Genomic DNA, 24,460 nt, shown 5'->3' on the forward strand with positions numbered 1-24,460 from the left:
GCGTAATGTTTGAACACTAGTTTCATCGTATAGCAGAAAATAACTGGTGCTGAAAACAATAAGGCTTGTGTTAGTTCCTTTCGAGATTGGGATTGATACTCGCCACTGTGGCAAATCGGTGACAGACGCAAATTCGTGCAGATTGAGGAATATCGCCAGTGCAGCACCGCTCCCGTTTTACGCTCGCAGTGTCCCTTCATGGGTTTGTGGTTTTCGGCATTTACTTTCAAGCCAATTCAGGGTGTGTTTATCGACATTTATATGGTTTATTAAAAAACGGATTCTTTCTGCAACTGGGTTCCGTCGAGACGGACGCGATGTCCGAATGCGAGCGTCGATTTAATTGCACGCGAAGTAATGGCTATTTTGTGAGTGAGGGAAACAACCAACAAGCAAAAGTTTAATACTAAATGAACAATGCTGTTTATAGTCAGTACAAAACAGGCAAACAAGGAATACCTATCTTTTGTCGTAATAAATGCAAGGGTATACATGAGCATACTCACCTCCGCATGGCAGTCCGGTTTTTCGGAATATGCCGAATTTGAAAAAAATCAAAATAAATAATAATAATATAATAATAATTCGGGGTGTGTTTTTTGACATTTTTCGGAAAATGTCAAAAACCACAAAACCTACGCCTGAGATATACATGAAGCTGAAACGGGAAGACGAGTTGAGAAAAGGCACGTTGGCTATTACCGCACTCTCCCCCTACCGGGTGTCGAAGACGTCTCCCTCTTCAGAAACGTGTCCGGACTCATAAAGCCTTCCTTGCTCTACATTTGTACCGTTGTACATCAAAAAAAGAAAAACCTTGCTTTTTTAGGAGGTCGCAAGTCGCATCTGATCTTGATGCTAGCTGCTGTGTTCGCCACTGCGCAACGCACGACAGCAGCCAGCGCTCAGTTCAGTCATACCGATTTTCTGCACAAGTGGCGCGCGTGTAAAATTTTCGCCGCGCCCATTGGTTAGCGCGCGGAGCCTATAGTGGAGGGGGTGCGGGCATTCCGCAACGCCTGCCCCGCTGTTTTACTGTTTACCATTTCATTTTCTGACAACCCTACGGCTACTGCGCTCCATCATCTTGACACGTCCTAAAGGTTAGTACCTGAAGCGATTGCTTTTCGGTATGACTAACTACCCTTGCACGGGCTATTCGACGCAGTCTCAATACTCTGCTACGCATTCAGTGAGAGTCTGTACAATAAAAACAAATAAACGAGACGTTCAGGAGACCGCGGTATTGGTGGATGAGGCTCAGGATGTGTGAGGAAGAAGAGGTTTCTAGCTGAGTGTTCAGGGTACATTGGTCATAGAAGGTATGCTTGCAATGCGCCCAGTTAGAGAAACAATGAAAGCGCAGCAAGAGCGGTCACAAACACAATTACAAGGTAAGTCTGGGACTCAAGTACGGCAAGGACTTGGCGCAACAGCGCACCGATGTTGACGCAATGCATAATGTTGTGCCAGGAGCAGTAGACTGAAGGCTACGGCGTTCGTGGCAAAGCTCAATGTGCAGCTAGGTCACGTTAGGATACGACAAGTGGGGTTTCTGTATGAAGCCCATCTGGTACGGGGTCGGGAGGGCTAAGGGGCGCCTCTGCATAAGTGGGCGAATTTAATCATGATGGTCCTCACCGAGATCATTCACCATTACATCACTCAGACTAATCACTCAGAATAATGTGACGTTGAGTGATGGGCATTGGCGTGATGTGATGTTGAGTTTGATGTGGAGTGATGGACAACGATGTGATGTCATGGCGAGTTTGATGTGATATGATGCTGCGTTTGATCTTGAGTGATGGAAGTGACGTGATGGGATGTTGCGTTTGATGTGGTGTGGTGGAAATGGCGTGATGTGATACTGAGTTTGATGTTGAATGATGGGGAAGATGGATGTTCTGCTTGACTTTAGTGATGGGCAATGATGTAACTGATGATGAGTTATGCGTTACGATGTGATGTTAAACGTCAAATGAATCATGTTGGTGATATGCGGCTGGCATCATGGCACATGGGGGTGTCGCCCGCTTTAAAGGATTCTGCGCCCGTCTTTTCCGAATTTTGATGTCGCCTCTACTACAATCCCAGTGAAATCGAATTGACATAAGTTGTTCATGATATCACCTTGACATGATGACTAAAGAAAGCTTACTCCCTTTAATGACTCTGTTATCAGGCTTCTCGAATAATGCAGTAGCTTCTGTTACGACAATCACAGTGACGTAAGTTGTTCATAATACGTCTTTGGATGATTACACAGATGATTAAAGGTGTTCTGCCGGTTTCAAAGCGCTCTGCTGCCGCCATTTTTCGAATTTTATGGTCTCCTTTGCTACAGTCCCAGTGGAATGGCGTGACATAAGTCGATCATAATATGACCGGCACAGTGATTAAAATGGTTTTGTCCGTTTCAAAGTTCTCTGCTGTCCCATTTTCGAATTATGCAGTGGGCTCTGTCACAGTCACAGTGGAATGGCATGACGTACACGTTGACAACATAATTATAGGGTTTTTTTTTTTCTCTCGGGCTGCAGCCTTTCGCGAAATTTCAAGTCGCGTCTGTTGCAATCGCAGTTGAACGGCGCGCCATAAGTCGTTCATAATATGACTTTGGCACTACGATTAAAGGACAACGGAAGCGAAATTTGTCTATTGCAACAAAGGGCTGGAAGAAGGTGCACATCTTACGTACGATTATGGTGCCCCCAGTATTTTGTGAGCGCGGCTTACGGGCGGGCCGATTTTGGACGATTACGAGGCCGCAGGACCGCCCGCCCGACACGATCGCCTGTGGAGCGCGCCCGCTGTCGCAAAGCATTGCGGGAGAATTTGAGGAGCGCGTGACGTCAGATGTCCCTCGAGCTCCATGGGCGGCTGCTATGCGAACGTGATAAAAACGGCAAATTCCGAACAACGCCTGAATATGTTCCATTCGCTGATCGCGTCGAAGTCTGAAGGAGACATCTCCGATGAAAGATTGGTTCGTTATTTTTCTTCCTTTCTTTACTATTATTTTTCTTTACGTCGCAGTTGGAACGAGACGTACGCCAAAAGGCCAAGAGGAGGTGAAGATTTGTGCCTTCCGTTTCTGTGGAAATACAGAAGGAACCGCTCCTTCTTTCAGCCTAATGTACTTCGTTGACAAGCCGAGACTAATGAGAACCTCAGGATTTGTTCAAAACAATTCTTCAACAAAATGTGCCGCCCACTATTTGTCTCCAAGTACACTCTTTGAAATGCACTTCACCGCACAGCACGCTCCTAGCCAACCATAATCTCGAATAATATCGTTATCTTCCCTGATTTGTTGAAAACGGTAGGCGTACGCCTTATTTGTGACAATTATGAACCGCATAAGTGTGACAAAAAGGCATACGCCTCCCGTTTTCAACAAATCAAGGAAGATAACGATATCATTCGAGATGATGGTTGGCTAGGAGCATGCTATGCGGTGAAGTTCATTTTTAAGAGTGTAGGCCTAGACGTATTCGCGGCGAGAACAAGTTTCCCGTCTTTTGGAAATAACTTAAATATGACAGTCATCGAAAAAGTCAGGCACTGGCGGTACTTGAACTACGCATCCCTCGACTACCAGTCGCGACTGCCGGGACGACTACCGGTCTATCGACTACGACTATCGGGTCTCGACTACCCGCCGAGAGCCGATGACTAATTCGACAACGGGAACAACGGCAGGCTAGTATAGAGCGTGTTGGTTCTGAAACATATTCTGGCCGAACACGAGGCGAGTCAGACAACAATGTGAGCAGCAAGATTTCCACCCCTAGAGAGAATGAGGTGACCTTCCTTCGGAAGCATTTGGGTGGGCAGCCTTGGTAGGGCTGTAATAAATGTCAGTTAATATCTGACACTATGTTTCTGCTGTCTGTTCGTGTGTCGTTCGTCCAAGAAAGACTCTGTCCCTGCATTGCCCAAAAGGAAGTCGGCAACACGCTGTAGCGCAGTCAGGAAACACTTCACTAGCATGCACAGTTTTTCTTCTCGGTAAAATCATCCTCTGATCGCAATGCAGCCGCGAAATGAACGTCAGGAATTCCTACAGGAGGAACAATATGCGTCACTTCCGTCGTCTGCTACGGCAGCGCGGTGACGCTCACCAGGGGTTCAGAGTGCTCTGCGGCAGAATTTTATACGGGATTATGGCGGCATTTCAACGAATATGCGTAAATCTTAGTCGAATTCCGCATTATTTTGGTGTACACACAGCAATATGACTCGAGCCTCAAAACCACAGCCTCAAAAACCTCGCTGTATTACCTGTCTGTTTTTGCTGCTTGTCCCCTTATAACTATTCTTCGCGCTCAAGGAAATGCCGCTTACACATCCACAGCTGACTCGACCACTCCTCTGTTCATAGAGGAGTACGGAATAACAGTCGTGGAACAGTCTGCTTTTCGGCTACAAAGAGCGGTGCCCGGTTGGCTACCTTTTGGTTACGTGAGCTAAAAACTTGGCCATATGGGGCTTTTTCTACCTGGCAGCCTGGCTGATAGGCTTTGTTCTTCTGTCCTGTGTTGATATTGTGTATATTTATGCATCGTTTTTGTGGGATGTATCTGCTTCTTCCAACGGAATGATAAAACAAAAAAAAAAAAACTTTCCTGTCTCATATGTACAACCGGGCTACAGATACGCCGCGTGCATTCCATACTGTCCATGCGTTAGTGAAGTAAAGGTTAATATGTATTTTCCAGGTGGCCCCATATCCCGAGGAAAAACTGGCATTGAGGGTCTGAAGCAGGAGAGCAAAGTAGTGTTGTGTTTTGTCTCAGGTGAGTCGACAACGTAAATCCATTCATGCGACACAATACTATTTCAAAGGGCAGGAGGACAATATAGTAAATGCCGCTCGTTGAACATAAAATCTAAGCAACCTCGGCTAGCTCAGAGTAGCATTCCCTTTATTCTGGAGAACAGATTGAAATGAAAAAAAAAGAGAAACGAAAGAAAAGAAAACCTTGATGAAATCGGTCATTTTTAAACACACTTGCACCATGGATTCCACATGCACGACCAAGCAATGCCTTCAAACATCTTAAGGCTGTGTACAACGAGCACTTGTGACTTCGTGTTTGTATAATACATTCATAGAGTTTCCCTAGGAGTTTCCTTTTGCATGAATAAGAACTTCATGACAGCGTGAAGATTACCCTTGAAAAAATTCACTCTTATGGTAGATATGTTTCTCTTGATAACCCGAGGAAAGGTTCCCGTTATGGGCTATCTATCTACGGGTATAGAGATCGTACAGGTATGCGAATTCCACACTGGGGTTGCTCCTGGCGTGTTGGAATCGAGAGTTACCATGCGCTTTGGTGAGAAACAGACGTTCCAACTTTGTCGTCAGAGTCAAGTAATGCGGATGCTCCTTGCTGTACTAATACACCTCGTTGCACGACCTACTCTATACTAGAGACATGGACAGCTGGCGATCCCCTATTGGGGAGACGGGTCACGGGTTAGTTACGTCAGTGACCGCTGCAAGCGCCACATAGCATTATTGGGGAAAGGGAATCACTCTCTGTCACCCTTGCCACCGTCTTTAGTCTGCTACATATAGGGATACACAGGCTGTTGCTAAGCACGCGCTATTCTCTCTCTTGTACTGCTTCGTCGTTGTGAATACAGACTACCATACATCGCCGCGGTTTCGACAAGTCACGTGGTAACGAATAGTGCGAGCTAGCGCCAAACCCCGTAGCCAAGCGGCGATTGCAAGAACTACTACCCCGGTGCTGGGAGCATTGTGGATGTCCAGGTCCTTAGTATAGCAGTAGGTCGTGCCTCGCTGAGAGTCCCTATCGACTTTTGTCGACTTGCGGATAATCAGATAGTGACATGCATTAGATGTCGTTGTGTGAAGATAGTGCTGCGGATGAGTACGGTAGTGTAAGTTCGCCTCAGAATGGGAAATCAAGCAGAAGCTTCAACAGTTACGCTTAACTCAACCAATGTTGAGCTTCGTGTTGCCCTTGACGTAAGCACAATACATTCAACTTCACTTTCTGCATAGCGCTGTCGCTAGCACAGTCGAGCTGCATTCTCAACTTGTCGGCTTAACATTGGTCGTGATCATGCAAGGCTGCCCAGCGCTAAACTTGATCTTTTTCGGTTGTCCACCAATTTCGGGCGAAAAAATGAGCAGGGAACTCTGCTGGTGATCAGCTGGATCCAACTGGTACTAAACTGGTGGCAACTAGAAAGTGAACTGGTACAGGTTCAAGCTGGGTTGGTGGCAACTGGGCACAATGTGGTTCAACTTCAAGCTGGACTGGTGGCAACTGGGCACTGTGTAGTGCAGCTAGGGACAAAACATACGGAATACCGGGTGTTGCATTTCTCCATTAGAGCGACACCCTAGCAACAAAGAGGAGCGGACAGAGATTTTGAGCGATGGGCGGAGTAGCCATTGACATGTTTCTCATTTAACCGCTTCCTGAAGCACGTGGGGAAGCTCCGATGAGGAAATACGCCAGTGGCGTGTCCCGCAAACTTTTGTACCAAGCTGGACTAGTTCATGCTGGACTAGTGGCAACTTGAAAGCGAACTGGCACTAGGTTGAGCTGGGCTCCAGGCAACTGAACAACTACATGGCACCAGAGTGGAGCTGGACTGACCGCAACTGGAGACAGGAATGGCATCACATCAAGCTGGACTAGTTCCCACGCCTGGGGGAAGTTTCGGTTTCGGTACCGGGGCAAGATTGCAATAATATCTACAAAGATTACAAAACGGATTTAGTGGAACGGTCAGGAAGTCACTTTATAGCGTAGAAAATTCATATTTCAATTGTTTGTAAGGTTCGTTAGTGTTAACGAAAGCTAATGTTAGCATTGTTATAGTTACACTTGCAAGTTCTTGCTTCCTCGATGAGTCATGCGTTGGAAACTCATAACCAGTCCTAGTTGGACCGGTTGCAACTAGGACGTGGTAAACTGTGTTATTGAAAAGGGACCAGTTGACCCAACTGGTTTCTACAGTCTCACATGGACCGGTTGCAAGTGGTGCAACTGGGACTGGGTGAACTGTGCTATCGGACAGAGCCTTTACATTGACTCTGTACTACCACTTCCAAATAATGCCAACGAATGATGTTTAATATGCCTTTCGCTTCACCCGAAAATTTCCCGGCGACATATCGTAGATCATATAGCGCACGATTTCTCCCCGAATTCTCGTGTTCAAGTAGCACTCGATTTTTCCCTCCCCAATTTGTGATACACGAAAACGAAAAACGCTGCAATCATTACCTATGTTAAGTTCAATGTGTGTTTTTCAGGTCCTGGCGACACAAGAACATACACGGGATTTAATGCTGATTATGAGAACTACTACAAGATCTACAGTGAGTGGAACTTGTGATGTTTTCTTGTCATTAGGAAAAAATGAGGAAAAAGAAGACAAGATATTGCAATACTTATCGTTAAGCATGTCGTTCGACCACCGCTAATGTGGTCTTAAGTCACGTTTCACTGACTCTGGAGAGCAGACAAAAGATAAACACACCATCCTTGTAGACATAACATCTCTGATTTGCTAGTCATACAAAATAAACGTTATTTTTGAAGAGGTACTGCGACAAATTGCGAAAACACAGAGAGCTAACTCTTGTAATTATGTGCTCGAGAAGAGCGTTGCAACCTGTGGGGGAGTGTTATACCTGTCGCGAAGTCAGGTAACGGCAGTAAGAAATCGGTCACGGCAGTAAGAAGATGAAGTAGTATCCCTCAAGAAGGTGGCGGAAATGTTTGACAGTCGCGTACCCTGTCAGTAGCTCTCGTCCGAAAGTGGTGTACCATGCTTCGGATGGCTTGAGGGGTTTAGGAAAGAAACATGGCGGGAGTAACTGATCGTGTGGGCCCAGCTGGTGCAGAGCAGCCCCAGCGGCTTGTGAAGAAACATCCACGAAGCGTGCTAGTGGCGAGTTCGGCATGGGATGGGCCAAGAGTGAGGCGGAGGCGATGTCGTGCTTTATCTTCTGGAAAGCCTGTTAAGCGGCCGGCGATGGTTTTCGACAGAGCGCCAGGACTAGCAAGCAAATGACATAGCGGTTTGATGGTGTGCACGCGGTTCGGTATGAACCCGCGGTATAGAAAATCACTAAGCACAGAAATTCGCGAAGGTTCCGCCGTGTGGTACGGTGGAGAAAGCCGTCAATGGCCTCCTCTTTCATGCGGAGGGGGGTGATACCAGTGCACTCAATGCGAGGGCCGAGAAAGGTGAGGGAAGGAACACTGAGTTTTCACTTAGCAGCATTGATGACTACGCCATGCTGCTGTAGACACTGGAACAACTGGCGAAGTTGTTCGGCCTGTTCCTCGGGAGTGGAACTGGCCACGAGAATGTCGTCGTGGGTAGGCGAAACAATAGGGCAGACCGCGAAGGACACCCAGAGTGGATCGCCGGAAGGGTGTGAGCGGCGTTGCGGAGGCCGAATGCCATTCAAACAGGCATCCCAGGAACACTCTTCCACACAAACACTCTCATATTCGACACATATTCAGCTAGGCCGACAAACTTCACGAGTGTCCGGCGTGCCGAATGCCCAAAGCGAACCCGCTATGTGCCACATTTCCCTTCACGGCATACGTAGTGAGCGAGCCCTGTAATTAACTCGTTTCTTCATGCAGCATATCCCGCCTGGATGTTCACCGTGCAAGGTTCCAACAATAATCCCCTATTCATTGTCAACAAAGGTGCGTAGCATTCATGAAATATTCATTGCACAAAATAAGAGCAGAAATGACAACGGAAGTTTTCTATGACGGGTCAGGGTAGTTATGACCAATTTCGTCCGGGATATGCTCTTATTTGTAATATATGCTTTACGGATGCCAATCATAAAATAAAGAACATGGGTGAAGAGCCGTCCAAGATTTTTTTTGAGTTCAATGCATTTTGGGTTTTCTGTTTTATGTTAGCTCCATGCAAAAATAATAATATGCAGTTTTAAGGCGGCTTTAAGATGCCAGTGGAGGCGCTCTATGATGTCGTTAGTTTGAGGGTGGTAGGTCGCGATACTTATGTGGTTGACTCCGAGTAAGTGGTAGAGGCTGCGGAAGAGGTTAGAGTTGAACTGACGTCCCCTGTTAGCGGTGACGCTAGAGGGAACCCTGATGCGGTGTTATCCAACAAGTCAAGAAACCGTAGGCCACGGTTAGCGCAGACATGTCTGGAATGGGAATGACCTCTGGCCAATGGGTGAAGCGGTTTATACAAGAGAGGAGGCGGCGGTTGCCTTTGGCTGGATGGAGTGGGCCTACTTGTTCAGTATGAACGCGGTCGAAACGTGCGTCAAGTATAGAGCTAGACAAAAGTTTACGGAACACGTTTCGGCGCATCCCTCTATCACAGTGACACGCTAGCAGCGAATAGGAACGCGTGGACTTGTGAACCGGTGACTGGATTACCTAGGCACATGTCTGTAAGCCCGTACAGTCCCATTTGTTGCTGGCGGTTCACCCTGACGAAGGAGTGCGCTGGAGCGTGTGCCGTAAACTTTTGTCCAGCACTGCACTATAGACCGTCCTGGAAATATAGTATGGCGGTGACCGTGGACCTCTGGCAGGATAGGCCGGACCGAACGCATGAGGCTACGTCACGGTTTATGGAAAGCCAGTTATGACGCTCCTGGAGTACCTTTTGGGAGGCTTGAATGTCAAGGTGCGCAGGACGGTGAAGGCATGAAAGACACGACAGCGGAATACAGGTGGTATGGTACGTATAGGTCGTGGGGAGCCAGTAGATGTCTTATACCAGAGTGAGGCGCGTGCAGCAGAAACTGGGAGCTGCTCGAAATGACGACGCAAAACGGGGAGCGCCTTGAAGTCGATGGTAGCGGGCTGCCGAATATTGGAGACTGGGGCGGCCATTACACGCAAGAGGACGTCCTCTGCGGTATGGCGGTCCGCAATGTGTCTGATATCGCCTGTGAATTCCATGATATAATCCATGTGGCGAGCTTCGCTGGGCGAATGTTTATCCGAGGTGGTATGCGAGGAATATACATCAGAGGCTTGTGGTCCGTGCATAGCGCAAAATTGCTGCCCTTGAGAAAGTGCTGGTATTGGCGCACGGCGGAGTGGTCTACGAGCAGGTCCCGGCCGAAAGTGCTGTTGCGGGTCTCAGCTGCTGTCAGTATGCGAGAGAAGAAGCCAAGCAGTTCCCAGGCACTGTCTTCATGTGGCAAGGTGGCACCCACGGGCTGGATGGGCCTCGAAAGGCGTCGTGATGGCAGTCTTCGGGATGTGAGGTTGGTTGGCCGGTATCTGGTGGTATGCGTGGAAGGCACGCGTGCCGAGGCGATTGTGGGGTGACACCGAGACTGATTCTACTGGTGTGCAACAGTTGTAATACCGTGAAAGATATGCAAAAACAAGAAGCCGAAGCCATGCCTGTGAATCTGCAACAGAGTGCAGAGTATATCTGCTGAATTTATTCACTAAAAACACGTTTCTCTGCGTGTATATCACGTATTGTGTACATTCTTTTTTTACAAAATGTTATTCTGCTATAAGGTTGTTCCAGCATTTGAAATATGCAGTGCGCGCTTCACTAATCAAAATTTAGGTCGCGTTGAATGTTATAATTTTTGTGCTCTCCAAACATTAAGATTCATTATGAAATCGGAAGTGTGCGTACATCACTAACTAGACATGGTGCTTGACAGTGATGGATAATGAGCGAGACAGCCAAATCAATGCTGGCAATAGTACAGAATACAACATGAGAGTTGCACTGTATTTAGTTCTTCAGTTGTCTGTGCGTGCTTATTTATCTCTTTTGCTCACTATAAATAACTTCTACATACATAATATGTTCCATTTCATTTTGTTATTTTTGTGCAGAAAGTGAGCCGTGCGAGATGGTTCAGGACTGCTTCTCGCTTGCAAGTGGATCCTTCACTGCTCGTATGGTGGATACGAAAGGCACCGCGACGATGTCTTTTCAACGCCTGCTGAGACTTCAGGGCGGCCTTAAGGGCTGTTTCTGCTGTTGCCTCGGGCAGGTAAGCAGCTCGCATATGGAGATTTGCTGCAGGCGGACTTCAATGCATGGAATCGCGCAAGCATTCATAACATGGTAGTAACTACACATTGCGTAGAATTCAAACGGCATCAGAAGACACAATAAGGAAGGGTGGAGACGAGTGACGTGCAGATATAAACGCTACAAATAACTTAGCGACGCTTGCGTTGATGTACATAGAGGTATGACCTTCTACACGACTTGTGGCACAAATGGATGACAACGCTTGGACCTCCGCAGTCATCAAGATCAGGGATTTTACCATCTCCCACGCCAGCCCCCTTACACCAGCACCACATCCTAAAGACCGCACAACACACGTATAAAATATATTCCATATTGGCAAAAAGCTACGAAAAGCAATCCACACAGACACAATTCCAGCTCTCGTTCGTGGTCTGTGAGCAATACAGCAGCTATCCTTTGCGGCGAGGTGGTGGTCAAAGGGCTTTCCGTTTTCAGCCTCACAGAGGTGGGCAACGTCACGACTGACGCCCTGGGGAAATGTGTGTCCTGGGCCGACTTCTAAGGGAACTGTGCCGACATATGTCTGAAAGCCTCCGAGGAGAACGGTCACAGCCCAATCTGCCGAATTCCAATTCGCCGAATGCTGATAAGAGGACTATCCTGGGTTGGGGTGGGGGGTGGGGGGGGGAAGGTCACTACTTTTTGGCGGAATGGGAAGGGACGCAGCAGCTCCTCGGCGAGATGGGAAAGCCCGGAGTTGACCTGAATAACAAGGGGACAGCGGGGTCCGTAGCACTTACGGGAAGATACTGAGTCCGTCAATTACTCAAATTTATTCGGGTGGACACATTTATTGTTATGCCACAGGAAGGCTCACTTCTTGTCAGGATGGCAGAGAGGCAGTTTGAGTTTCTGCAGATGGAACGACGTGGCCGACATTTACTTTTTGAAGGATATATCTATCAAATTTCAAAGAAGGTGGACGTGGTGTCATATTATAAATGCGCGAAAGGATGCCGTGCCACTGTCATGTTATCTGACGGCATGTATAGAAGCCACCGTGGAGAGCACGACCGCCCCCCGGACACGGCAAAGGTCACATCAAGTCGTCATATTGCCAACCTGAAAGACACCGTACTCCGCCATCCCATGAAGCCCATCCTTCAAGTGTACAGGTAAGAGTGCCTTCTGTTGTACGCCATTTATTTCCGGTCAGAATGCCAGCAGTTAATTTTGGTGTTAAATTAAGGTGTTTTTTCCTTCAGATACGAGGCAGATTCATCCGTCACAAACACCGAGACAGCCTCAACGATGCCATCCTTCAGTGCGGTCAGGTCTGCGGTACTGTATCGTACCCGTAACAAATGCATCCCCGCTTTACCACCTTGGAGGAGCGAGATAAACCTCCGGGGACGCTGGCGAAGAACTTTAGATGCCGACAACTTTCTCATGGTTGACGATGGGGCAGACGAAAAACTTCTGGTGAGAATTCGCAGTAAATTACAAATGTAGTGAATGCACTAACACCGTCATTTTATTACTTGCCATTTGAGATATTTTCAACGAAAGCAAACTTGGAGAAGCACCGCCGTGCACCGACAATCTTTATTGATGGAACATTTAAGGTCACGCCGCAGTTTTTCGCACAACTGTACACACTGCACGCTGAGTACCTTGGCGGAATCTTCCCAGTTGTTTATGCGCTTCTGCCAGACAAGTCTCTGCAGACTTATAGAATACTTTTGAGGCACGTCAAACAGGCGGCTGGCATGTTTGGTTACGAATTCAACCCGGAGAGAGTCGTATGTGACTATACGAAGCTGGCAGCTATAGGCGCCGTTAGCGATGTCTTCCATCGAAGCGAGCTGAAAGGTTGTTTCTTCCACTACTGCCAGTGCATCTGGAGAAAGGTGCAACGCCTGTGTTTGGTATCATCCAACATGCAGAACGAAGACGCGAGGCAGTGGATAAGGAGGTGCGCGGCACTCTCGTTTGTTCCCCTCCAGTTAGTCGAGGACGTCTTGCTCTGGGTGCAGGAACATGCCCCAACGTTGCCGCAGGTGCATGCGTTTCATGATTACGTTGTCGACACGTGGGTAGATGAAGCCGCCATGTTTTCGAGGTAATGTATACATTACCTTTATGTATACATTACGTTTTCTGTAGGCAACTATAGTTGCCTACAGAAAAGGTAATGCACAGCTGAGCTAGCGCTGACGGTCAATTCTTGTTTCTACTCTTCACAGCCATTTGGAACCACTTCGAAAACGACGACAGAAGAACTATCAACGATGTCGAAGGTTGGCATTACAGGTTGAACATCTTCGTCATGGCAACGTATACCGGCTTGTGGAGCTCCTCCAAATGAATCAACAAACGAATGAGCGGCAACAGCTTTTACTCGAATCTCGCCACGTAGTCCCGCCACCAAGAAGGAAGTACCGCGTCTTGAACCAGAGGCGGGAAACCCTGAAAGCGCAGCTTACAGCCAGCCAGCGCACAGTTCAGCAATATATTGATGCCATCACCTACCTTTTGCACTTGGAATAAATCGCGCACATGGAAAACTAGTCGTGTTTCATGTAACAGCCTTTGGGAAACAATATTTCACTTAATCCGGGGTCCCACTATGGTTGATAGTGTCAAGGTGCTCAGTTATCCCTTATTACCGAATGTCACCGTCAAGAGCGAAGGCGGAACTAGAGGGCGAACTTCCTAAGCAAACGGTTCTCTATTCGGCCAACTAAGACTGGACCTCTTGGGTCATTCGGCCAGTTGGGAGTCCATACTTCCAGGTCAGGGGATTACCGGCGTCACCCAGTTTTCGGCGAGTTGGGATTCGGCAGATTAGGAAGTCACGGAGGAGAACCCAGGAAAAACCCCAGACAGCACAGCCGGCACCGGGATTCGAACCCGGGTACTTCCCAGTCTCGACGTGACATGGCCAGCACGCTAACCACTGATCCATTCTCACCGCGGCCGAGGTTAGGTAAAGGGCGAGCAACGCAACGGCGTTGCCGCGCTTGTAATGTCCGCTCGCACAGCACCACCAATTGACTGACTTTCTTTTCTTCTGCCGGGTGTACACTCAGTCGCACGCGCGACCTTCAATAAACCATTTTAAAAAGATGCGCGCGCCATCAAACGCGTGGCGCAAGGCAGCATGGGAACTTTGAGGGACACTGCTCCGTCGTCTGCTTCGGATATGGTTTATATCGGCTAACGCTGATGCTGCGCACACCGGGAATGTTGTTGTTGTTCTTCTGCCTCCGCCTCTGGCCGTATCGTAATGCTTGGAGGCGCTCGAAGTTCCCATGAGCCCTCGCGTACCACAGGTGGCGCTTGCTTTTCTAAAATGGTCTATTAAAATAGAGATGCTTGTCCCATCCTACAGTTGGCAATACAAAAGACGAGTATGTTAGGTGTCATTCCAAATTTCACTTTGCGACGGAAAATGAGCGAAACGGTTAAAAACAACAACAATAACAACAACAAGACATTAGGTCACTCAGCCAAAGAGCTTCGGAAACGACGAGGCGTTCACTTTGAAAAAGAAAAACAACGGCAACTTTAGTACAGGGCGATGGCAAAGAAAAGAAAAAAAAGGAAAAAAGAGACATTGTACATTTGTGTTCTGGCGAGCTTTTATACGTACGACAGCCCTATTCGCCTGTGAGTCGAAATGAAGGTTGAGATGCTCAATTCGACTGCGTAGACGAACACCATTGAAATGAGTAATTGATTGGCATATTAAGTCACCATGGAGGTAACGTCTGTGTTTCTTACTGGTTTGGTTCGAGAAATTGAGTTGATTCATGGAAAGTCAAATTTGTGCAGTGCCCCACATCGTTCCGCCGTTTCTCTCTCTCTTGCAAAACATGATCCCTACAGCATACCATCATAGAGCTGATTCGGATAATCCGTGAAACAACCTCGACACGACCTCCTGGGGATATTCGGTTATCCCTTCGTAAATATCTCAAGGAAGTTCCACTGACGTCCATTTCTGGATATGGACACTGGGATCTCTTTCGGACATCTGTAGGAAATTGCGTTTATTATTATTTTTTTTTTTCTGGGGAATCTTACTTACAATTTTTTTTTCAGTACTCGTTTGTAATGGACGGAACGGTAACCCCAGCAGTTGATGGATATAAATGCTTAGGAGTTACGCTCACTTCTCATCCGCGGTAACCGGAGGATGCTTCCGATCTCAGTTCTGCCCCAATGCGGAGGCTTGGATTTTTTGAAGGCATTGAAATACGCTCCATCAGACCTGAATCTTTCAGCTTATAATCCGTACACAAGGTGCAATTTCGAATATGCTAGAACCATCTGAGATCCGGCCAGTACAGAAGACATTAATACGTTACAAAATAGTGGAAATGGCAATTAGATTTATTTTTAATAGTAAGACCCGAATTTTTAGGCGCCATCAGGTAGCGCTGTTCGTCGGATATAGGCCAACCAACCTTCAGAACCGTATTGTTTTATCTTTCGATGAAGGAATGTTGATACATAAAAGGGGCGCGCCCCCTTTTGTCAGCTTATCGGGAGACAGAGCGATATCATCCGCGATGATGATTGGCATACTGCGTGCTATGCGGTGAAGAGCACCCCTGTTAGTGCCTACAGATCCGGGCCCTATTAAAGGAGCAGTCTAAGACAGAGGAAAAATAATAGTTTTTGATCGTGATGGAATGTCCGATCACTAAATAACGTTTTCACGCAAGACATATGAGCGTAGCAGAAAAATATCGCGTGCAGCAGTCGATTGATTCTCACGAGTGCGGAGAGCTCTCCTACTCTTGTGGAAGACACGTGAGAAGTGACGGGCACCTCCGTCACGATGTGACGTTGTACGTTGCGTCCACTCCTAGGGCTCGCAAGTGACCTCGGCTGCGATCTGACACCGACAACTGTCAAGGTGACGGAGGGCTCCTTTCGCGCGCGTTATTCTGCCGAGAGACGCATGCGCATCAGAAACGGCTGCCTTTCTTTTTTTTTTTTTCTTTTTTCTCCAGAACATGGCGTCGGCCACATTGTTCGTCTGATCAGTCTGCCGCCAGTGAACTTTCTTCGATTCTTTTCGATCGCACAGTGAAGAAACGCAGTGCAACGAAATCGGGAACTCGCGTGTGGATTGAGGTCAGCACTGCTCCAAAAGGGAATGGGGACGTGCAGGTGCAGTGCGAGTGGAAGTTGCGATCGTTGAACTAGTACAAGAAGTTGTAAACAGAAAGAACGCACTTTGTTTGTCTTGTTTTCCAGCAACGGATACGAGGTGAGCCGCGTCATGTTGCATCGCTTCGCGAACAGCAGGAACCGCCACCCTGCGTATTGCCTCATGTGAGACGCTGGTACTTTTTGTTAGTTGGAGACGTATATAATAACTATGACTATAAGACACACGATCGCGTTACCATTATGAGCGTAATGCTTTATTGTTCGTTTGCACCTCTGTTTTATGCCTCAAACCAACAAAACATAATGAACCGCTGTCAACAAGGAGCATGCTCTGTCCGAAGCAGACGAATTTTCCGTTGCAAATGAGAGCACTTTTAACGTTTGACGTCACAGTCAATGGGGAGTGGCTTGTGGCTGGAGCACGCGAGCCTCCCGCCACGGAAGCGATTTTATAAATCGAATTGCGCTGTAACAAAACATTGTTCAGCCGAAATATTTTACGAGAATGATTTTTGACAAATTAAAAACGGTTTTCAGCCATTCAAATTTCCTTTCCATGCTCTTTTAAGAAGAATGGTAGACATGATTCTCCTTCGGCGCTAAAGAAACGTAATAAAATATCAACTCTCAAGCCATGTAGAACTATCACTACATTGAAATTTATGTGTCACCTGATACGGAGTGGCACGTACCCTACTCAACAAAGACGGATTGCCTACACCACAGCACACTAGAATGGAAACAATTTTGAAACGTAGAATAATGGAACAATTTACGTGGCCCTGCTGGCGCAATGGAAGGCGTCGATCAATTTGAAAAAGCTATAACTAACATTCATTGTGACTAATATTTATCTCGTTCTTCAATGCCTGACAGCATAGCCAGGGTGCGTCACATAAAAGTGACCAGAATTTAATTAAGCTCGCGATCAGCAGTTTCTTTCGGAAAAGACTTTGAATACACCTATTTTGGACGTGGGCGTACTCAAAAGTGGTCGTCTATCAGCAGTTAGTGCAGTCGTTAATTAACTTTCATAATGAATCTTCATAATTAGTGAAATTAGGATGACCGCGCAATTACCGAGCTACAGAGCACAGTTCTCGAATGTCTAATTCGATCTAATATGAAACTGCAGCTCTTTTTTTGTGCCCTGGTAAAAGATACGCGTAAATGTACTATTTTCGAGCGTATACGAAAGTTCTGCGGCCGCTCTTTCCCGACGCTTTCTCTCTCTCTGTTATTCTTTCTGAACTGACATCAGGCTGTTCCTCAAAGCATGCACTTTCAATGCGTGGTCGCCACCCCTGCATTAGCAATGCTTTCGTGCGTCCTGGACAGGAGGAGGGGAGGAGGAGTGTCGTTGGGAGGAACCCGAGAGGTCTGCCTGCCTGATTAGGCGGCATGTTTCTCGGGAAGGGAAAGGTGGTGGAGAGGAGGAGAGGAAAGGGTGAAGTGGAAGACCGAGCGGAATCCGCTCGGGGGGAGGATAGCTGCGTCCATGGGCCGACTTCAGGGGAACTGTGCCGGCATACGCCTATTACACATCTGAGGGAAACCCAGGAAAAACCCCAGACGGCACAGCCGGCCCGCGGATTCGAACCGCGGACCTCCCAGTCTCCAAGCGCACGCGTTACCGCTGCGCCACCGGAGCTGGTGCGTCCTGGACACTTGTCGTTCACACGCGAATTTATCGTGCACCCTGGATGAGGGCACCTCTTCCCCTTCTCGCATATCACCTCTGCTGTGCGCGTGCGTACGTCAAAAGGGAGTGAGCTCTGTGTAAAAGGGAGCCAAACAGTACAGAGATCCCCGGAGAGACGATACCTTGTTCCGTACCATGCATGTGCGAAGGACAGAAGAAAGTATAGAGATGAGACGAATCCAAAATGTTTCAAATCCGAATGCAATAAGGAAGGTTCTACGAACCCACGAATTTTACGAATCTCGTATCTTTCGAGTCATTTCTCTAACAAGAGTTTAAAGGGAGACTCCGTACCAAAAACGTGTTGATGTAACAGTGCGACATCAATCCGTACCGTATGACACTTTAGTGAATACAATTTCGGATCCCCAAGTGGCCCCGATGATTAGTGATTAGGCGCTCCTCCTGCGGAAAAGCAGTCCAGCAACACTGTGCTTCACCTCACCGGTATTCCTCGTGTACGGCTGTCTGTATAGGCTTTGCTTTTACCGCTGGTGAATATTTTAGAACGAAATCGAGGAAGCAGACGAGTTGGTCATCCATGCGACACGAAGGAGTTACAAAGCGCGAGCCCGAAAAACAGCCGGTGGCCCACCCGAGACTACCGGTGACGTCACGAATAGCAAATTAAATGTTTCAGTTTCAGGAGAAAAAAATATACCCATATAGTTATTTCCGTAAAACTAAGCAACAATCAAAAGCAAGACCAGGTTACTTTAAAAAAACAAAAACAAAAAAGAAACAGGTTGTAACATAACAGTTCCTGACTGAATTCTCTTAGTTCAGAGCAATGTAAATAAAGAAACAAGAAAATACCCGTCGTCCAATGAGGCTTTCGGCGGACTCCGGAGGCGCCAATTTCAAAAAGAAACGAATAAACGTGATTGGTGGATTCGAAAGATTCGATTCTCCGTTTTGGGCACTGGGACTCGGATTCGCGAATCTCGAAGCCCTGCCACTCTAAAAAACTGGACTTCACCGCATAGCACGCTGTGCGCCAACCATTGCCACAAATGATAGCGTTATCGCTTCTGGGGCCCTATTCCGAGCTACCGATTGCGCGCGACCGACACTGTCGGTAGGCGAGGATCGCTCGCTCTCGATCGACCTTGTGGGAACGACCCATGCAACTTTTGATATTCCGACGGCGCGTCTAACGATAGCGTGCTTGAATCGCGAGGTGCACCGCACGAGGAATCGAGCTGTTTGCAACCGATGGCACGTGATGCGTGATGTCACGTATCGACGGCACCGAGCATTTGGTATTTCCTTGACTTCTAAACGTGTCGCTTGTGAACGATGCTATCGGCTGAGTGTCGGTGCACGAGCGATTTCTCGGACCCAGTCGTTTGGCCTGTCGAGTAGCCAGAGCATTCAACGGAGATGGCTGCAAGTTACTTCGCGTGGCTGCTATCGAGGCCAACGCAGTCGGAACCTATGTGCACGTCGACCTGCCTTCATCGCTCTGTGAGGCAGAAGCTGCCTCGGGCAGTGCCATACAAATGATCGTTGATGCGGACTCCGAGGCCGGCAGTGCCCGTATCCCGAGTCTCCTGCATCCCGGTCGTCGCCACTTGCCTAATCACGGAGGCCAGCCGCTCCTCCAGCTCAGAGAGCGATTCTTTCGGTGGGGGACCTGTTCCCGTCTCCCGCGTGTGTTGTGAGATGCGAGCTGCCTTGACTTTGGTGGCGCTTTTCCAGTTGGTCCACGTCTAAAAGTTCCCATTGAACACAACTTCAGTGGGATATTGCAACAAAAACAACATATATATTCTGATGATGCAGGGGGGCGATTTTGCACTCTATGAGTGGAAAGCTACCCCATAGCTAGGGGTTCTAATGTGAGTGGTGACAATGATGAGTGATGACAATGAGAGATGACGGGAATGATCGGAGCGGCGATGGCGATGATGAACGTGATCGTAATGGTGGAAATGTCCGAGAGCGCTGGTGGGGTCATAATGAGTTCCTTAGGCCTGTCGCCTCAAAAGAGCCAACTACAAGACGTAAGGTCGCCCTGGGGTGGGCCGCGGTGTCCCAAGGGCCGATGACGGGGATATTGCAGTCTTCACTGCTGCCGCGAATTTTGATATTTTTGTTGGTGTTTCGTATTTGATACTAATTTACGCACCTTTCTCCACCTCTCAACGGGTTTCACTGCACCACCGCTGGCGTTCAAACGTGTAGGCAGCTCGCACCACTCCCTATTTCTGTCTTGCGATGTGAAGCCAGCGGACAGCCCACCCGTAGAGACATTACGGTGCTCCCCCGCATAGTCGAGCACAATGTGAAACTGCTCCAAGGTGGGACGTGAAGCGCGTACCGGTGAATCCATCGCAGATAGAGGAAATTATACAAAAAAAAGAAAAACAAGCACAGCTTGTTTCTTTTTTTTTTTTTTTTTTGCGTCGTCTCTTATTGCCTCCCTAGCAGCACAATGTACTGAAAGTCGAGTGCAATAGGGGTGGACGTTATGTGTCTTATCAATGTTCTTTAGTTTCACGAGCCTGTTCAAGGCCTTCCACCTACCCGTCCACCCCTATTGCACCCGACTTTCAGTACATTGTGCTGCTTGAGCTATGTTTGCTTTTATCTCAAATGCACAAAGTTATATTTGCGAACGCGCTCGTGCAATCGCTTTGTCGTCGTCATCTCGGATCCGCGTGACAGTGCCGTTGAACACGTCGACGGGCTGAACGATAGTAAATAACCCAAACGCGCGATCGTTAGACGTAACCCGAAATACCAAAAGTGGCAGGTATCGTTCCCGCCGCCTCGATCGCTTCGCCTACAGACACCATCGGTGGTCCGGAACTACATGTGGTAGCTGCTCAACGGATTGGGAAGTTGTCAGTGGTTCCTTTGCCTTTGCCTTTCGCACCTCCGACTGCTTTTCACTGCATGTATTCACTGTCAGCCGTGGACAAATTTGCTACAGCGGGAAGCCGCTATAGAATGTAGAAAAAAAAATCATTACACACGTTGCTAGCTTCTGAGGGTCAGAACCAGGCGGTAGTCGTCTTCTGGTGGTGAAAAAATTGGAACCCGAGAAATTCACCATGAACCCCCCCCCCCCCAATTCACCAAAAACAAATTCACCAAAAAGAATTTCACCATGTACCAGCTGGCCTGCACCCTTGCCCTTTTGCCATTGCCTTTTGGTGGTTCGTGTTGAAAGTTGCTCTTTTTCACGTTCCCTTCTGCTGAGCTCTCCCCGCTGAACAAGCGTGCGCATCGGTCAAACGACAGGATCGTTCACGCGCGGCTCGTCTGGAAGCACTGGAATACCAAATTCTCGGCGTTGTCGTTCGATGACATCACACACAACGTGCCGTCGCTTGCAAACGACTCGATTGCGCGAGCGAGGCACCTCGGAATAGGGCCCCTGGTTCGAGGAGACAGGGAGGCGTACCTGTCTTTTACGTGTTTTTGTGTCAATTATCATGTATCCCAATTGCCACAAAAAGGCGTACGCCCCTCTCTCTCCTCGAATCAGAAGCGATAACCCTATCATTCGTGGCAATGGTTGGCGCACAGCGTGCTATGCGGTGAAGTTCAGTTTTTAGAGTGTGCCTAGGATTCGAGGATATGTGGATTCACGGATTCGGTTGGCACATCCCTAGAAGAAAGTGACACATTTCCTTTTCTCCTTTCCTTAACCCTTTACACATTTCCGGATATCACAGACAGCATGCCCTATAGGTTCTGAAACATCCGTCCCCGTACACTGTTAAAATGGAACTTCGCCACATAGGAGGTTCGTAGCCAACGACCATTCCGAATGACATCATTCTGCGTCATGATTCGTTCAAAACAGGGGGAGAAGCCTATCTGGGACACGCATAATGTGTCCCAGATAGGCGCCCCCTCCCATTTTCAGCAAATGACAACACAGCATGATATCATTCGGAATGATGGTTGGCTAGGAGCGTGCTATGTGGTCAAGTTCTGTTTTAACAGTGCGCGTCTGTGACTACTGCGCAAGAAAGAAGTACTGCTCTTTTAGCTGGACGTAGAAGGCTTCTATAACAATCGGAAAGTAAAGATAAAAACTGAAGAATAACAGGAAGATATCAGCTTCTACACGCTCGTGGGCCTCTCTGTCGTCGACTTCCTGCGATTCCTTCAACCTTGTCAGCACTCGACGGCTACAGGAACGGACGGAAAAATCTTGAGGCGCGGATTGGGAAACTGCACCTTTTCTACTACGTTCGTCTGGGATGAACCTATATACACTCTAAAAACAGAACGTCACCAATTGCCACAAAAAGGCGTACGACCCCCTCGCTCCTCGAATCAGAAGCGATAACCCTATCACTCTTGGCAATGGTTGGAGCAGAGCGTGCTATGCGGTGAAGCACTGTTTTTAGAGTGTACCAACTTCCTCACGCCGCGTGTGAATATGTAAACGGAATCCCCGAACCTTTGAGAAATGATCCACAAATTACTGTGGTGCTAAACTAGATATTTATTTCGCACGAGCCAAAAAATGACAGGCTACATATTTTCATCAACTTGCCCCACCCTATGGGTAAATTGAGGACATAAAATTAATGCCGTAGTGGCGTACTTTTTTATTGCAATTTTTTGACATGGTTACTCTGGGATACCCTATGCATTGTCATGCAGACGACTTCTTTAGCCATCGTCTTAGGATAAATTTGAATAGAGTAGGCAGCGTCTTGATGTGAAGTTCGCTCTCTAGTAATACGTTTTTGTATGTTATTGTTTTAAGTTTTCAGACAGTACTCTACTTGCGACTTGAGAACTGCCGTGTGCAGATCACCTTGTTTAATGCACTTGTGGTCATTGGAAACCCTATTCTTCTTACCTTGTTTTTACCGTAATGCTATTCATAACCTCGAACTGTGCAAAGCATTCATTGGATCGGATTGGATGTGAAAGAAAAATATGGAAAGGTTAGTCTTGACAGAGTCAGGACGGGCTACTCGTAAACCTTATGTATCCATCTTATTTGCTACCTTATACATTTCTGAATTATTGTTCAGTATTAATTATCATGCTTTGTCCATTTCAGGAAATGACGATTGGAATTCCGGATGGAAGACAAATAGCCTCAATTTCTGAGAATTGGACCATATTCAATACCTCCCTCACAATCTATGATGCCAAGGGTAGAAGTGTATTAAGGGTTATTGGCCCCGCCCTCCCATCGTATTATTGGGGCTTGATGTCCCCGGCGGTGTTCAAGGTAAAGTTGCCGTAGTGATAGCAATGCGTGATAGAAAGCTAGGTAAGAATAGTTTTGATCAGGTGCCCATCAACGACCCAAAGGTCTGGGTAATGGTGCCCTAACGATTAATACCAGGAACCTACACATCATATGCAGTAGACGAAGCAGCACACGTTAAAGCAAGTCTTGATAAAAACGCAACAGCTGAAGGGGAGACTCCGTAAGCTAAGCATTAAACAATTGATTTGATTGCATTAATAATAATTTGAAAAATTCGCGAATATGATTTTCGAACAGCTGAGAAATTGTCTTATTTCCTCCACGTCTCGGGTCTTCAAGTCGTCAGTATGAACCAGCAAGTCTGCGCCCTTTCACTATTTTCGAGCTTATTCAAGCACGTAAGCTGATGAGTTATACTAAATAAAAGAGGAGCTAGAAACACAAACAAGAACATACAGGACGACACTTGCTCCTATGTCCTTGTATGTTCTTGTCCGTGTTTCTAGCTCCTCTTTTATTCAGTCATGTACCAACAGGCCCACTCTGCCATTTTGGAGATGAGTGATACTTGCATATACTTGCATATACTACTTGTATAGGCTTGAATATCTACTGTATAATGCTGGTACATCCGGTCGACATAAGAGATGACATCTAAGCGAACGAGATGGAGCATCGATATTAATTCTACGTAGTACATCAGGGGAGTACTGTGTGTACCAGCTTGTACGAGACGACGCAATTTTTAAAAGCTCTACAGTTGAGACAAGGTTTGCAAGTCAACTTTCTCCGTGGGACGCCAGGAGACATATAGTAGGGACGAGAGCTGGAGCGCTTGTACCGAACGTAGTTACAGCGATTATGAAGATATGACAAAACCAAGCGCACAGTTCAAATGCCACTCCATAGCATGGTAATTGTAAGCAAACCATAGTTAACTGTATCAAATGCCTTGATAAGACAAAATACACAGAATCAATTTGCTTTCGATGCTTAGTTAGTTAATATAAGGAACAAGATTTCTTTTAACGAACCTGCTCGGTAGAAATACATGTTGTGCAGTGTTCAGAAATGAACGGTAAATGTTTCAAGATATATATATTTTTTTTCAAAGCTTTTGGAGAAGGACGACAACAACGAAATGGCCTGCAGTTGCTATTTCAGCTCTCGAATCGCCTTTGTATATAGGAACCGTAACAGGTGATTTCCACACACATGGGGAAAAACAGAAGATGAAGGGATCTGTTAAATAGCACTGTTAATATGCGAGCGAAAAAGGTCCTTAACAATGAGGGAAGGAATCATATTAACCTCTGCCGAATTCAGCAATAGCACAGATCGCATCGTCTCAT

At 47.3% G+C, this 24,460-nt stretch overlaps 1 protein-coding gene across 1 annotated transcript in view; it reads left to right on the forward strand.

Moving 5' to 3' along the window:
• The first annotated feature begins 1,309 nt into the window (after positions 1-1,309).
• Positions 1,310-24,460, forward strand: part of LOC135366350 (phospholipid scramblase 2-like) — a 28,607-nt gene continuing 5,456 nt past the window's right edge. The window contains exons 1-6 of the mRNA XM_064599019.1: positions 1,310-1,394; positions 4,725-4,802; positions 7,310-7,375; positions 8,661-8,726; positions 10,878-11,038; positions 22,953-23,126. Coding sequence (XP_064455089.1) covers positions 1,325-1,394; positions 4,725-4,802; positions 7,310-7,375; positions 8,661-8,726; positions 10,878-11,038; positions 22,953-23,126 — 615 coding nt within the window. The 5' untranslated portion in view covers positions 1,310-1,324. The remainder of the gene's footprint in view (positions 1,395-4,724; positions 4,803-7,309; positions 7,376-8,660; positions 8,727-10,877; positions 11,039-22,952; positions 23,127-24,460) is intronic.

The sequence above is a fragment of the Ornithodoros turicata genome, chromosome 8 (assembly GCF_037126465.1).
Source record: "Ornithodoros turicata isolate Travis chromosome 8, ASM3712646v1, whole genome shotgun sequence".
NCBI classification, from domain to species: Eukaryota; Metazoa; Arthropoda; class Arachnida; order Ixodida; family Argasidae; genus Ornithodoros; species Ornithodoros turicata.